Below are 16,979 nucleotides of genomic sequence, written 5' to 3'. Positions count from 1 at the left end.
GGCCGTGTTCTCCCTTCTCTGCAGACCCGCTCTGCGTCTCTCTGTGAACTCACTCACTTTCTCTTGGATATTGCCTCTGGAACTAGGAGATGTCGCCCAGACTTAGCTGTGTGCAGTTACTTCATAAAACGCGATTGCCGAGTAGCTGTCACGCGAGTGTGGCGCAGACACCAGACACCAGAATTTTGGCAGACTCGTCAGGATGCACCACTAGTTTCTGCGGTAGCCGAGGGATCATGTTGGTGCCGGGACCGGTTCAGGGCACGTCTAAGAGGTGTGACTATAAACTAATGAGCCTGGCTTTATATAAACAAACACCCCAGAAAGTCTACAGTCCAAACAAATGTTATCCTTTAACATGGTCCTCATGGGAGACCCCACACTTGCTCCAACAGAGCTGCTATTGCTCGAAACACTTTTGGATTTGTCCTCAGAGCCAGTTTATGAGAAAATCTGACTCGTTGCTTAGAGTCACACCTGATTTTTGTTCCAAAACAGCATTGCCCAGCGTCATCACCCTCCATGTTCACCAGACTTGGCTTCAAATGATTTAGAGAGGTTTCCTGAAATCAAATCCACCCTCAAAGGACAAAGATTTGCAACCATTAAGAATTTGTAAAGAACAAGCTTTGGGCAGGTCTCTAGAATGAGTCTCCGGGTATTTTTGTTTGCTTCGTTAAAATAGGCGTAGAAATCCTCACCCTGACTTACAGCCCTGCTCCTCGAGCCTCATCTCATACTGCTCACCCCTCACGCATGGTACACTAGCCCCGCCAGCCTCCCTCCCATCCCATGAACATGCTGCACTCACTCTCTTCCCCAGAGGGCCTCTGTCCTAGCTATTCCCTGTTTGGAGGGGTGCTCGAATGGTTTCAGTTGTGATCTTTCCCTGGCCAGCTCCTTCCTAACATTTTCACTTAATGGCACATCTTCAAGTGAGGCTTTCTCTGGCCACTTAGTCCAAAGTCATTTTCTAATCACATCACTTTATTTTAATCTTCTGCATACATAGCACTTATCACTATATATTTTTTTCGTTTTATTTGTTTATTTTCCGTCTCTCCTGCATTAGATTGTAAGCTCCGCAGAGCAGAACCTGTCTGTTCATTCATAGCAGTATCCCCAGCAGACAGTAGGCACTCATTTATAAATATGTGTTGAATTGAATGAATCCCAAGGCTACTTCTTTTGAAGGGTGTGAATATATTATTTATTTTGAAGAGAATGATTTTACTAAATAATGAATTGATCTTTTTTTATATTTCCAAACAGTTATTTAGACATCAGGCAGCCACAGCCTAAGGTCTACTTACCTGCTTCCAATAATTAATTGTCCTTTCATTCTCTTGTTTTTAATTTTTAAATATTCATGCAACCAGAATATATTCTCCTTGTAAAAAATGAAAACATTATAGATAAGATTAAAAGATACCTTTGACAACCCATACAACCTGTCCTTGTGCCATGCACATGCTCACAGTCTAGGCCCTTGTCCCTGAATTCCCCCAACATAACCGTTGCCATCATCTCCAGGCTTCACTGAGCTAGGGGATCCACTTCCAACCTTAATCAGAGTGACTGTTGGCAAGAGACTTACTTTTCTTCCTGCGTGGGCCTCTCCGGGGCGCTGCTTCCCTTACATGACTGTTGGCTTCCCTCAGTGCCAATGATCTGAGAGACAGAGAGACCAAGGTAGAAGCAACAGTGTCTTTTATGACCTAATCTCAGGAAGGACATATTCTCATTTCCTGCTGAACATTGTTGATCACACAGATCGACTCTGGTACAGTGTAGCCAGGTGTGAATGCTGCAAGGCAGACATCATCGGGGGCCCTCCTGGAGGCTGGCTGCCCCACCACCTATCTGAGTTGTTGAGGATTAAATGTAATAGCAGCTTTAAACTACTTCCTTGGCATATTGTAAATGGTCAAAAAAATTGTTAATCAATATAAATATCAAAAACAATATAAAACAAGTCAAGAGTTTCTGGTAAAGAATTTAAATATTTTACAAATATCAAAAACAATATAAAACAAGCCAAGAGCTTCTGACAAAGAATTTAAATATTTTACCTATCTGCTGTACAGTTTGTGCTTTGAAAACACTGCCCAGTATGAGCATTCCTTAATGTTTGTGGAATTTTATGTTCTTAAACTGCTCTGTCCAATGCAGGAGCCACCAGCCATATGTGACAACTGAGTATTTGAAATGCATCTAGTCCAAATTAAAATGTGTTCCGAATGTAAAACAACCCTGATTTTTCAAGGTTTAAGTACAATAAAATATGTTTTGTTTATTATATGTGTTACATATATTTATTTTATATATAATATATATATATACTACCTCAGTGATTTTACACTGATTACATGTTGAGATGATAGTTTGGATCTACAGAGTTAACTAAGATAGATTATTTGTTAATATCATTTTTTCTTTTTTTAACTTTTTCATTTTATTTTTTCAAATTTTTATTTAAATTCTGATTAGTTAAAATGTAGTGTAATGTTGGCTGCAGGAGCAGAATTTAGTGACTCATCACTTACAAATAACACCCAGTGTTCAACACAACAAGCGCCCTTCTTAATACTCATAATCCATTTAGCCCATCCCCCACTCCCCTCCCTTCAGCAACCTTCAGTACTTTTTTTTCTTTTATAATGTCACTGCTAGGAAATTTTAAATGATGTGGGTTACATTATATTTCTGTTAGCACCGAAAGTATTGGCAGGAGATACGGTTATCTTCTTTCATACTTAAGACATGACATCATTTGATGATCTGCTTTGGATTTTCTGAATAATTTCCTCAAGGCTTTTGTATGCTTGTTTTAGAAATGTCCATTTGCCCCTTGGAGTTTGGGAGACTTAGGTTGGAAGTATTGCTCTCTGTGTCATTGGCTCTGGCTTCTTAAAGACTTACAACTTAAACTGTATAATACGGACTTTGTGAATCCACATTCTGGAAAGTAGCAGGGAAGAACATTCCAGAGCCCCATGTCCAGGGTGTTTGGATGTTCTAACCTGAAAACAAGGTTGATGTTCTAACCTGAAAACAAGGCATTTGTGAGGTTGTTAGAAGGTTGTCACTTATGATAGCAAAGATAAATTTTATTAACTGCTATTCTTGGTTGCCCAGAGGACTTTGGCTTATCAGGTTTGTACCTAAGTGACGTTGTTTTCTTCCCTGAACAGATAGGGTTGAAATTGATACCACTTAGTATATATTTCTGAATGGTAGCTGGGACAGACGATTTTTACCTGTGGCAAGAGATTTTTTTTAATGAAAGATTTTTTTTTAATGAAAGAGCATAGAGTATTTGATAAAACATATTTATTTTTGTGTGCCTCTAAAAAATATAACACAGACCAGTGAGTGTAATAATGATAATACAACTGCACTAATTGAGAGCCATCTATGTAAGGGCTATCAGTAACTTACTAGAGCTTGTGAGATAGCTTATTATGCCACTTTTCAGATGAGGTACTTGGGTTCAAGATGGCAACACAACTGGTGAGGACCACACATTCCTAACGGGCGGCACTTGACCTAGATCGATAACTTAAAGCCCTCTAATTTGGAAATAAGAGGAAAGCAGTTTCAGCTCAGGATGAGGAAACTTTTTAAAATTGAATGAAGCTCTTAAAACTGAAAGTGAGGGGGCGCCTGGGTGGCTCAGTGGGTTAAGCCGCTGCCTTCGGCTCAGATCATGATCTCAGGGTCCTGGGATCGAGTCCCGCATCGGGCTCTCTGCTCAGCAGCGAGCCTGCTTCCCTCTCTCTCTCTGCCTGCCTCTCTGTCTACTTGTGATCTCTCTCTGTCAAATAAATAAATAAAATCTTAAAAAAAAAAAAAAAACTGAAAGTGAGCGTGGGCAGGGCCATCTTGGTGAACAGCGAGTTCCCCTCCTGGAGGAAATCCTACAGGGCCAAGGGTGTTTTAAGAAGAGTCAACTAAGGCTGGTTTAAGGCTCCTTCAGACTAAAGAAGTCTCTTGTGCCTCCTTTTCTCATCAATAAGTTTAAAAAAAATTGCTAATAGCAATAGAAAAGTTGTTGCTAAGTTGCAAAATGCCCTATCATTAGTAATAGGAAAATGTATTCTTTTTTTTTTCAAGCAAATCAAATGAATTATTCCCTAAAACTTTCAGTTAAGAATTAAAATTAGTTAACATTTTACCCTCCTTGTACTTTCAATCTCTAAGCAATTATCAACCAGGCCCAAACTCACCAATTACAGGGCAGGATGAAATTAAGAAATAGTAGGTAGTACCATAGGTTAGAGTCTGATGGTGAGGAAAAATGTTCAGTCTGATCATTATTTATCTCAGGATTTAAACAGTAACCGTAATTGTATTCTTTGAACACCAAGTTCCCACCCCACCCCCACCTCGTAGTTAATTAGCTGGGCAGGTCTTAGAACAAATACCCACTCAGACACTGGGTGGTAGAAATGCTGTTGATAATTAAACACCACAATAGCATGGGGCCTATTTCAGGAGCAGCCGAGTGGTCTTGCCCCAGCCGGACGGCTCACCACACACTCACAGACCCTCTATTGTGCTGGCTATGGCTGCTCAGAGGGATAGTTGCTTGGCTGGAGAAGGAACTAACTGCAGTAAGAGAGAAAAGACCAAACCTTGCAAACAGATCAGGAATTCTGCACTCAAGAGAAAATACCATAAGTGTGGAAGTTAAAGGGGGAAGGGATCCAAGAAAAAGAGAAGTGGATGGGCAGGAGAACCAATTATATGATAGACATAGCCTTTCCAGTTTCTATGTCCATCCAAATGAGCTCACCAGCCTCATGCCAAATCGATAGCAATTAGAAAACTGCAATACATAAATATGAAGTTAATTTGCATTCCATTTGGTTTAGAGGAAGTTTCCTGGGTTCTTTGAGGTTTTTAAGAAAGTCTTGGATAATAAGGTCACCTACTTGAGTCTTGGTTTCTTCATCTTTATAACAGACGGTTAAAAATATAGTAATAAAATAAGGGGGTTAAAATGTTCTCATTCTGGGGTGGCAAAAATAGCAAGGGGGCTCTCAGAATAGTTTGCAAGGTGTCAGAAAGCCCAAACTTCCCACCATCACTCAAGATAAAACTACACAGTCTAATATAATTATCATACTGCTTCTGCTTAAAATATATTAACCCAGTTTGCTAGGTTGATTATCTCATACTGAACAGATGTGACTCTTGGCAGCTATATAGGTCATTAATAATAGGGAGAAAAATGATTACTTTACAAGTCAGCTGATTTGGTAGTCAATAAAGAAAATCTTTCAGAAGAGAGTGTTTTATTAAGCTATTTAAAAATCCATAGAAAAAAATAATAAAGGTTTTGCTGGGTGAAATGGTTGGAAATCACTGGTTCAGTTAGTGCCTTTTCTAGTCGCCCATGGAATTACCTCTAGCAACAGAGGCAAGTGAGTGTGTTCTCAGGGGCATCTGGGGACTTAGACTGGGAAAAAAGTGGGGGGCAGATTTCCATAAAGTTCTCTCTCTCTCTTTTTTTTTTTTAAGCTTTCAATTTTGGGGGGAAATTTCCATTCTCTTCCAGAAGTGTTTTGATTTTTAAATAATATGCTTTCACCGAAGTCTGTGTGGAGACACTGATGCCCCAGGAGGGTGTACATATTCGCTCTGTGGCTCCAGAGATGTGCACTGCACGCCCCCCCCACCATATTATATAGTATAGAATATATATAATATACCACATTAGGTATCCCAGTTTGAGAAACAGGGATCTAGCTGATCATGGAAAATTCACATGGTTATAAAATTGAATAGGTTTCCCGTAGCCTCTGAAGAGGCAACATGCTTGACCTTAAAGATGCAGAATCCCTTCACCAGTACAACTCAGACAGCGTCAAGGCCACAGCCTTGGAGGAAAGGGAAAATGTGGAAACAAAGCATGTTGTGCTAAGAAAAGCAGAAAAAAATCTCAGGGGGAGCCAAGCATAGCTCGAGAGAAGCTGTCCATCTGAAATGCCACCTGGAATTCACACCAGTAATAACTGTTGTGGATATAAAAATTAATAGGGGGGATTTCATAGTATTAGAAAAATTTATTTTTATAAATCATGTGTCTATCACCCAAGTGTTGACGCATGCATGCAATTCAAACATTAGGCTTACAATAAAAAGCTCACTGAATGACTTAGCAAGGACAATTCCCCCATTTTCTCTATAATTTGGAGTGGAAGAAGGAGGGGGGCCGTGGGCAGAGGGTGCAGTTACTGGGTCAATTAATCAACCTGAGAACTGTGACACAAACCCTGACGCCTAACCTATGTCTAAAAATACACAAATGTATACGAATTTGTTTTCAACTGTCAATGCCTATATTTAGGACCTTCCCAGCAAGGCTATAATGAGACTGTGTTTGAGGCCTTCAGTCATAGCAGACTCTACCATTAATCTGAAGTTAGTTAAATTAACAGCATTTAGTACTGACTTGTCAATCTCACTGCTCCAGGAAATTGCACCTTGAGGCTACTAATATTGCCAATTTTTCCACTAGAGTATGCGCCCGCGTGTGTGTATGTGTATTTTTTTTCTCCAGAGCCTCCGTGTTCATACGCCATCATTGCTTCCCTACGTCCACAGCACTTATATTATCATTTATTCTGGCCTCCTTTAGCCTTCCCGGGGGATTCTGCGTAGTGTAGCTGCTCAGTGAAAGAGTTTTTTAGCTTTATATTTATTTGTTTATTTTTCTGTCATGGCTCATGACTGAGGCTTTAAAAAAAGTGTGACGGTATTCAGAGTACATGATTGACTGCTACAGCAACATTCATTAACCATGAGAAATCTGCAGCAAAACACAGTCCTGAGTGTTCTAAACAGCAACTTGAAAAAGAAAGAAGAAAGGAAAAAAAAAAAGACTTGCCTAATTTTTCATTGACCTCATCTGTAAATAAATTGAGACTGATGGTGAGCAGGGGCAATAATAAATGAGTATTCATTTCCTGTAATCAATGCAAACATGCCTATGAACACAGAGAATATGAATATATAACCACCTAATTTCCATTTCAAAATACACATAACAAATTTTCACTTGAGTTATCTTCATAATATTTTCCTCCCTTAATTAGAAGAATGAAATGTTTGGATTTCGTTTCCACCCACCAGGGTGAAATATTGTTTTGGTCACACAGTGTCAAACACACATTGGTGACAGCAGCTGAGCTTGATTCTGGTCTGTTCTGTTCTTTCTGTGGTTCCTTCCACACACCCATGCTGAGGCTGTCGCCTCCTTACCACAAACTATGTCCTCCGAAGTGTTAAGGGACTGCCGAGGCCCCCCTCAAACATATGGGAGCCATGAGGAAACCCCCAGAAGCAGCTTCCAAACCTGACACACGAATGTGAAACGTTGTGTCACTGTCATGAACATTCACTCTCACAAGGGCGGGTCAGCTGAATAGTATGACGTGAATTTCACATTGACACCATGTATGGAGTAAAACAGAAACATCCAACTGTATAACCTCTCTCAGGAAGAAGAGTAGTAGAACTTGCTGATGAGCATAGGCATCTGCAGAGACGATTCCTTCCCTGAGATCCTGATTAGAGTTGGAATTGTTAGGAGATCATAGCCTGGTCACACCCAGTCATGAGGACTCACCACCGCTACTGTGGCAGTGGGAGTGGAATACTTCGTCAGCAATAAATAAATTGGTTAATTACAACACAATTATGCCACTAAGACATATGTACAAAAATGTCTGTGAGCTGGGCAGAATGTGGTTAAGAGCAGAACATTCTAATCAGTTTCTACCCCATCAAAAAACACCAAAAAACCTTAACAGAATGCAGCTTGCCTCTTGGATGCCTTTTCCTACCACCTTCCTAGCCCTACAAGAGCTTTTGGCCCTAAATGTTTGTCTTTGCAAAGGTCATTGAGACGCCTGTGTGCAGTGGGTTAGAAGTGGTCCTCATGGGTCCTTGATGGTGGGACTCTAATGAACTACGTTAGCCAGCTATTCGGGGCACATACGGCAGGAGGGCCCCAGGGCAATGAACATATCTGAAATTGATGGACTTAACGTTTAATCTAGTTGGCGGCGTCACCACTTAGACCTTGTTTGATGAGTCAGTTAGTAAGGAACATAGATTTACCCTAGGCATTTTTTAACCCCAAAGTCAACTCTTAACTCCCCTGCCCACGAAGCAGTGTTCCCCCAGAAAGAGAAAGCAGTCACCCATGTCTTTCCCTGCAGTTGTCAGCCTGGAAAGCCGAGCACTGCACCTCACCACGCTGGTGCAGGAAGCCCAGCAGAGGGTGAGTGAACTGTCTGCCCAGGTGGAGAACGAAGGACCAAGTCTGGACAGCACAGAGAAGGAAAAACAGCTGAGAGCTTGGGAGTGGCGGTGTCGACTGTACAGACGCATGAGGACTGGCTTCGAGCACGCCAGTGAGTATAAGCAGAAGACTTCTGCATTTAACTAGAAGCCGGGTTGGTTGGACACAGCCAGGCCTTTTTTTACTGATTTTTTTTTCCCTGACTCTGCTCCAGGGTCATGGATGGCCGTTGTCAGCCTATTTGGAGTGAGGACTCTGGGCGGCTGTAAAAGGATCTTTTGTCTTGCTTGATTTTCTGGCTCCCAGTAGGTTCTCTGACCACAGCCATGAGGCTTCAGTGCTGCTGGCCTCTCTCCACCATGTCACACTCATCTAGTGCTTTCCACCCGATACGCCCCAATGCCTAATAACCTGGATGGTCTGATACCCTAAGTGGCTGTATTTTGGGATGGGGAGGTGGAAAATATTTGTTTGTCCAGTTCCTGCCTCCAACCCAAGTTTAAGTTGTTTTCAACTCTCTACTACATTTTTTTTTTTATAGAGCGCTTATATAAACCGACCTTCAGTTAATACAGGCCACAGAGAGTAGTCAGTCAGCCCCTGAATTATGCTTTGTCTGCCCTTCCATTCTCTTTGTCGATTCCTTTTGTTAGTTTTAAGGAAAGCCTTGTTTCTGGAAGGTACAGTGTACACCAGTCCCTAATATACAAAAGTATCAAATTCAGACACTTGGGAAATATCAAAATCTTGTTCCAAAAGGAGATCATTTCATTGTTTAAACAACAATGAAAAAAATTAGACTTGAGGATTTAAATATAAGGGAAAGGATCAGTTCATTAGTTTGGGAATATCTGCCTCTGCTTTGTCCTATAGGTAAAGACTGAAGGCAGTGAAAATCTTGTTCTCTGAAGCAGTTCTGTATAGTAAGGACTGCATCTAAGCCTCATCCTTTCTCTTAAAGCAAACAGCTTAAGCGACATTAATGAAAGTTTGTTTCAAAATTAACATTAATGAAAGTTTGTTTCAAAATTAACAGTCTCGGGGCGCCTGGGTGGCTCAGTGGATTAAGCCGCTGCCTTCGGCTCGGGTCATGATCTCGGGGTCCTGGGATCGAGCCCCGCATCGGGCTCTCTGCTCTGCGGGGAGCCTGCTTCCTCCTCTCTCTCTGCCTGCCTCTCTGCCTGCTTGTGATCTCTCTCTCTGTCAAATAAATAAATAATATCTTTAAAAAAAAAAAAAAATTAACAGTCTCTTCAGCAGTGCTGATACATGTGTTTTTTTAATTTTAAAAAAGAGACATGCAGCAATTGTTTTAATAAATGCATTTGCAATTGTGCCTCATTTAGGACAGATTACTACTAGAAGCAACCATAGTTTTAGACTTAACTGCCATTTGAGAGGGAATTTTCTAAATCACAAAACGCCTTCTGGGTGTTAAGGAACACCTAGAACTATCAGGAGTCCTTTAAAACCCAAGGTTATTAGGTATGACATTCGTCTGTGAATTCTTTTTCAGAAAATGTTATGTGATGTAATAGGAGGCACCATCAGAGAAGTCAGGTTGGCATTCTGTCCTGGCAAGAGCCCAGAATCAGGCCCCTGAAGTCATGGGGCTTTGTCCTAGCTGTGTGTCTGCTGTGTCCTTGAACAAGTAGTGTGGCCTCTTTGGACTGCAGGTTCCTCATCCTCAATAGGCACATGCTCCACTTGCCTTTTCTATCCAGCAGGGTTGCAGAAAGGCTCTAGTGAAATGTTTTCCATGAAAGTACTTCATGAAATGTAGCAGTCTCTATCAGCAGCCGGCTCCTGCTAACACTTCCTGGCCTCCTCTCCACTGGTCCAGGCCAATCTCCTGTTGTGTTTCCAGGATACTTTGGGAAGGCTTAACTGGTATTATTTATCCTTTCAGAAGAAGTTCTAATGCTCAAATAAGACCATGATGGCAACAAATAAAGGCCATTGAGACTTCTAATGAAAATGTTCAAAAGCAAAAGCTATTAGGCTCTACAAACAAATGTTTCCATAGTGTGTGTTTCAGGGCACCCTTTGAAGAGGTAGGAACATTGTTTAAAAAGGATTTGCAATGTTAAGATCCTTACGTTTTTCCTTCTGTCCCAGGAGCCCCTGAGGTGCCAACCAACGCCTGTCTCATGGTAACCAGCAGCACGGCACTCACTGTCAGCTTTCAAGAGCCTCTTAGTGTCAACGCAGCTGTAGTAACCAGATATAAAGGTACCAGACTCCTATTTTTTTTTCCATTGTTTCTTCTTAAAAAAACAATCCATTGTTTGGGAATCAGTTGTGCATTTTGTATGTTTGTTTTTCCTGCTGGTAGATTTTTTTTCTATCCCATGTACTTTTTGAGTTGAAATACTTCCATAGGCACTCATGTACAGAGCTAAAGGTTAATAAGTCACAGAGAAGATGGACCATAGGACCGGGCTGTCATTATGCCAAGCCCCTCCAAAATATTAATTCCATTCTTGTTTGCAGAAGGCCTGTTTTGTGCATAGTATAGGTCTGGAGACAGAACTAAGTAGGAAGAATCAGCCTCCATCCAAGGAGCTCAGAGGGTGGGATATAGAACATACTAAGTAGCAGGGCATATGAATTTATACCTATAACAGCAGGTAAACTAGAGTTAAGGATTAAAAAAAAAAAAAGATAAAGGACATAAGAGGTCAGAAGAGAAAGAGGGAGGTAACAGGATAGGATCAGAAAGGCCCCAAGGTGCAGATGGCATTTGGCTTTCACGGATGGCTAGGATCTGGACCAAAAGATGTTGAGGGGGAAAGTATTCTCCATGTGGAGAGAGCAGTGGGCACAGGTTTATACCTGTGAAGCAAGAACACGCTAAGACAGGCAAAAGGGAGTGAGGGAACCAGTTGTGGCTCCAGGGGCGATGAGGGTTCATGAAAAGGCACGGTGAAATGTAAGAGCACAGAGAAAAATGAGGACAGGAGGCAGGGGCACACCAAGACCTGAATTCAAATTAAAGAGTTTTTGACATTATTTGATGAACTCTGCAGAACACTGAATTAGGTAGGGACAGGATCAGAGGTAGATGGTGAAAGATTTGGGTTGCAGGACTGCAGAATGACACTGTGATGAGAACTGCCAAGGCTGCAGAGCACCGACTGTATACCTGGCACCTTGGCAAGCCATCAGCTGTACTAACTGCATGTGATCTTCACAGCAGCCCTAGCAGTGGGCACTGTTAGGATTTCCACTTTGTAGACGAGAAGACTGAAGCACTGAGGTTAAGGAATTTGCCTGAAGACACAAACCAGAGCCAGAAGTATCCCATTATGTGGATTCCCGAATGTGGTGGCCAAAAAAAAAGAGCAAAGTCGATTTTCCTGACTCAGGAGGACATATGGAAGCAGTCTGAATGGTCCCACAACTTGATAAAGTCCTCCGTGCATAGATTCCCAGATGCCAGCCCATAAGGCAGCAGTCCTGTGTCCAAGCAGTATATGTGCCTCCTGTCTCCTTCCCAGGGCCTCTTCCCTCCGAGAATCTTCTAGGTCTGCAAATATTACTCTGCCCACACCCTGTAGCTTTCTAAGGTACTTGGAATTTTCCAGATAACTCCACTCTGTTTGTACTATCTGAGGTAAGGCAGCCTAGCATTTGTTACCATTTTGGATTTTCTGTATCAAAGAGAAGGTAGCCTGAGGGTACTAGTGACAAAAGACAAATGAAGCCACCCAAGGTGGCCTCCCGCGGCATCCTCTGATACAATTCTGATACTTTGTCTTGGTTGCCTGCACTGCCAGGACTTCCTGAAACTCAGAGCCAGAGTTTGCAGGCAGTGTCAGACTTGGACATTTTCCCCTCTCTCTACCTCTCTCCAGCTCAGGGCTGTGATGAAGGGTTTCATCAGTACTGCCAAACTCGACATTTTCTTCTTACATTTGATTAGTGAGCTATCGGGAGCTAATTTATCCAGACTGTCAGCTATTTAATACTCGACCATCGTGCCAGCAAGTTCGATGAGCATTCACATATTAACACGTCTCATCTCAGGAGACTTGCATTTGGGTGAGGTTGAAAATGAAAGCCACAAGTGGGTTCTGTTAGCGACTGGAGGGGATTAATTAAGCATTATAAATAGAATTGTCTGTTGCATTATGGAGTAAGTTTCCTTGTGTTAATTTATAAGGTCATAAATTGAGTCCTTAACCTGGCCACTCTCAGGGGTTATTTAAAACAGCTGGCAGTCTCCTGCACCCAGAGACAGTAGGACAGTTTTTAATTCAGTTGAAGTCATTATTTAATTACAGAAATATTAGCAAAATTACCCTGAAACAAGGCTAATTATTTATTTGCTTTAAAAAAGAAGAAACAACTGAGAAATCCACAGAATGAAATGTCAGTTATCTAATTGGTTAGAGGGAGGGCTTACCCCTACAGTATTTAGGGTTTGGAAAACATCTCAAACTGCTCTCCAGAATTTTTGGGTTCACAAAACCTCAAGCTTGTTTTGACAACTGGATGTTCTCCCCCTTCATACCAAAGCCTGTGTTTCAACGAAAATCTGAATCCTTCCGTTTCTCATGTGTGTACACTCAACTCATTAACATGTTCTGGTTTTTTGAGTTTGTTGATATCCAGAAACCTTTCTAAGAGCATCTCTTTATAAGCATTCTTCAGGCCCAGGGACCAAGCACCAGGCCAACCGCTGTCACAACTTGGACATTAAAGGCATCAATTTCAGTTTAAAACCCAGAAACAGTTTTGAGTAAGACCCACTGGAGTTTTCTGCCTCCCTCTCCCTTAAAGGTGGGAAAATGGGGCTAAGAGAATGACTGTCTATTTCCAGGTATTTCTTCTTTGGATTCAAAGAGCACTGGCATCTTTTGGTCCCATCTCACCAATTTCCATGGCTTATAGAGCCAAACCAGGATTATTTCAAACACTTTGATATTTTGGACAGTTGCCAGAATTTCATTCTGCATGTTCTCCCCCTTGCCTTGGGTAACTTGCTTGCAGCTCCCATTGGCAGAGGATATGTCATTTCTCTGCATTCCCAAAGGAGAGAGCATGTTCAAAAGTGATTTTGCTGCTTGTTGCCATGTTGGGAATGGAAAGGAAAGTATCCTTTGACAGATGCTGTGCGGCATCTGTTTTCTATCCACAGGATGAATTATTTTCTATCTTTATTTTAAAAGCAGGGCTTGACATGGTGACCCTCAGGCTTTGCCAATGATGAGATGCTTCAGTAGCTGCCCTACTGGGTGTGGGCAGTATACTGGTTTGGGTGGTGCCCTTCCCCATCTCTTCTCACCTCCTTCTCCAACAGTTTAGAAGCCACCACCTTAATTCCTTCCTACAAAGGCTTGTAATAGCAAACTATTTAACTCCTCTTCAATTGATGGCATTCTCTTAAAGAAAAAAATTTTGAAAAGCATTTCCCCTTGCAGAAATTGCCAGGACCTTTCAGGAGCTGGTAGTGTATCTCCTCCTGCAAAGACCAGGTGGTACTTCTGCCAACTGCCACCTCCCAGCTTATTTCCCAGAAAGAAAGAAAGCCAAAGAATTCCACAGAGATGTCCGGGAGCAGTGCGGCTTCTAGAGAGTCCTTAGGGTCAACAATTTGTAGTAATAGCATGAACTTGACCATGACTTAATCACCTGGGCCATCTTTTCATAAGACTAAAGAAAAAACTGACTTCATGGGGCTTGGGTGCACAGTGCTTAGTATTTATATTATTTTTACCCCTTCTATAATTTTTTCCTCCTACACCTTATAATTGGAAAGAGAAAAGTGCATTACATTAGAGACTATAGTTATCTTCCATGTTTAAATAATTGAAGAATTAGTCTGATCCTAAGCATGAGGTAGCTACCCTCATTGGTAGATTGAACTGACTTGATTTCACAAAACTAAAGGATTTATCATTTTAGTTAGCCTATTTGGGTGGGGGTGAGACCAAAAGTTTACAGATGAGAAGCAACGAGGAGAGGCAGAAGATGTTATGTACAGGGGACAGGAAACTCAGTGGGCTAACATTTTTGCATACAAGTAAAAATATAGCAATAAGTTCAGCAACTATAAATGTATGATGAGGAAAAGCAGCAGGTCCAGTGAGAGCAGGAGAATGGCAGCCCTATTCAAATTCCTTCATCTAGGCTTCTGCAGGCTTTATAGGTCACTTCTCAATTCCTCCATGGTGGCTAAGCTGTCAGGATCCAGCCATTTGACTCTTCGACCATCTTGTGAACCACCTTAAAACCCTTCTCCAGTATGGTATGTTGTTAAGCATAGCCTTTTTGCATTTTCTTCATTTAGGCAAGTTTTTAACCCTCAAACAATACAGTACAGGTTATATAAAAGACAAGGTAAAAGATTTACCATTCCCCCGGTGGCCCAGCCCTGTCACAAATCTGATCTGTTATGAGTACCATGTAGGGCCTTACAAATCCTTTCTTGATGCACATACCCACATGTATAAGCACACAGAGGCTTGTTTGTGTGCTAAAATTATCACAGTCTAATCCTACAACTAGATTTAAGATTTTACTTATTTGAGAGAGAGCACAGAGGGAGAGCAAGAGGGAGAAGCAGACTCCACACTGAGTGGAGAGCCCCATGCAGGCTCAATCCTAGAATCCTGAGTTCACCAGCCAAGCCAAAGGGAGACACTTAACCAATTGAGCCACTCGGGCACGCCTAGATTTGTTATTAATTCAGCAATGTATCATATATATCAAATACCTTTCTATGTCAGTGTGTTTGGATTTTCATTCTTTTTAATCACTGTACAGTATTCCTGTTCCCTGGCTAGAGGTGCCATAATTTATCTAATCATTCTTCCACTGATAAATATAGGTTGTTTCCATTTTTTTTCCTATTATATAATATTGCAATCCTTGTATGTGTCTCTGTTTTACTTGGGACAATATTTTCTTCTGGGACTATTAACTATAAGTGGAATAGTTTATGCGGTCCATTCTTTGTCTCACTCACCTGTCTATAGCCATTGTTAACCTTAAAAATAAAAGCTCAAAAAAAAAAAAGCAAACAAAAAACCCTCAGTCATTTTACTAGGAAAAAAAAAAAAAAAAAACAGGTTTATTTAGCAACCCTGGAGAGTTGCAAGTCTTGCAAGTCAGGATAAGCAAGCTACCACAGGTCTAGAGAACAAAAGAGAAAAACACCCTTCAAAGAGGAAAGGGTGCAGTTGGGCAGGGTGTTATAAACAAAAAGTCTGTTGGAGTAAACTGGGAGTTTGAAGTATAGTGGCTTTTCATTGGCTGAGTTGTGAAGTCTCTGATTGGCCGTACTGTTGTTTCGGCAAGAGAAGAACCTTTCTTCCTACTGGAGTAATATAGTAGTAGGTAGAGTATATGGACTTTCAGTGTGCATCTCTTCCTGTTGGGTCATTGACAATAAGTAGTAGGGTATAAGAACTCCTGCTCTGGGCCTCCCCAATCCATCTTAAATGGTGTTTCCTTTTATTAATTTTCACACCAGAGTAACTTTATAGTATTTTAACATCCAGTAGGGCAAGCCCCTCCCCATGGTAATCTTTTTCCAAATGTCACAGTTGTTTGTACACATGTTCTCTTCCAAATGAATTTTTAAAATTGGTTTGTCAAGTTTAATTTTCAAAATCATATTGGGCTAGCATCATATTCCTAAATTAATTTGGAGAGAGCCTTTCCATCCAAAACAGGTCTTTCTAATCAAGATGAATTTTATGTATTCAGGAAAACTTCTACACTCAACTGCTAAGTTTCACGTGGGATCTATTTAACACATTTTATGGCTATTATGAATGAATTCTCTTTTCAAGATAGAGTCTTTAATTGTCTATTTGTGGGACAATAGAAGAGTGAGTGCTGGTTTGAAAGAAATCTTTAGTTGGTTGCTTTGCTGAACTCTTAGTAATGGTGAGGGTTTTTTTTGTTTTTGTCTTTTTCTCTTCAGTAGAATATCTTGCATCTTACAATTTTTTTTAAACATCATCTCTAAGTAAGGATCATTTTGTCCTTCCTTTCTAGTACTTTCTGTTCTTTCTTGGATCTCACTTTATTAACTAGAGTCAGTGTGGTTTCTAGTTCCCACTACATTGTGCATCATAAGTGGGACAGTAGGTATCCTTCTCTCTTACCTGCTTTTGTCAATGTGCATCTGATATTTTACCATCAAGTGTGATGTCTAGGATAGGTGTCTGGTAGGTAACCTTTACCAAATTAAGGAAGCTCCATGTAGATTATGATGAATGATGTAGCATTGAACATAATTTTTAGATCTCCGCTGTGATCCTGGTTCCTTTAGTATTTCAAAAGTCATGTATTTGTGCCCTTTCTTTTAGAATTGTTGAACATTTGTCTAATTTTATTGGTTTGTTTGAAGAATTAACTTTTTTCATTCATAAAACCTATTTTTTATCTCCTACCTTATTAATTTCTGGCTTTAGCTTTGCCAATTCCTGCTACTTTCTGTTGGTTTACTTTATTCTCTTTCCCAGTTCCTTTTTTTAACTAGAAAACTTAACTCATTCCTTTATTTTCCTTTTTTACTAATCCATGTATTTAAGGCTATAACTTTTCCCCTGACTACTATTTTGTCCATATCCAAAAGGTTTAAAGTGAGGTGCTATAATCATTTATTTATAAATAATTTATCATTTCCACTTTAAGCAGCATTTTTAGG

At 40.8% G+C, this 16,979-nt stretch overlaps 1 protein-coding gene across 1 annotated transcript in view; it reads left to right on the top strand.

Annotated features, from left to right (window-relative positions):
* ANKFN1 (ankyrin repeat and fibronectin type III domain containing 1) overlaps nt 1-16,979 on the top strand; it is a 160,134-nt gene that overhangs the window by 30,252 nt on the left and 112,903 nt on the right. Inside the window, exons 4-5 of the mRNA XM_045983860.1 lie at nt 8,232-8,426; nt 10,433-10,546. Coding sequence (XP_045839816.1) covers nt 8,232-8,426; nt 10,433-10,546 — 309 coding nt within the window. The remainder of the gene's footprint in view (nt 1-8,231; nt 8,427-10,432; nt 10,547-16,979) is intronic.

This window comes from Meles meles, chromosome 18 (assembly GCF_922984935.1).
Source record: "Meles meles chromosome 18, mMelMel3.1 paternal haplotype, whole genome shotgun sequence".
NCBI classification, from domain to species: Eukaryota; Metazoa; Chordata; class Mammalia; order Carnivora; family Mustelidae; genus Meles; species Meles meles.
Note: the sequence above shows the minus strand (reverse complement) of the source record. Positions and strands in the feature narration are given on the sequence as shown.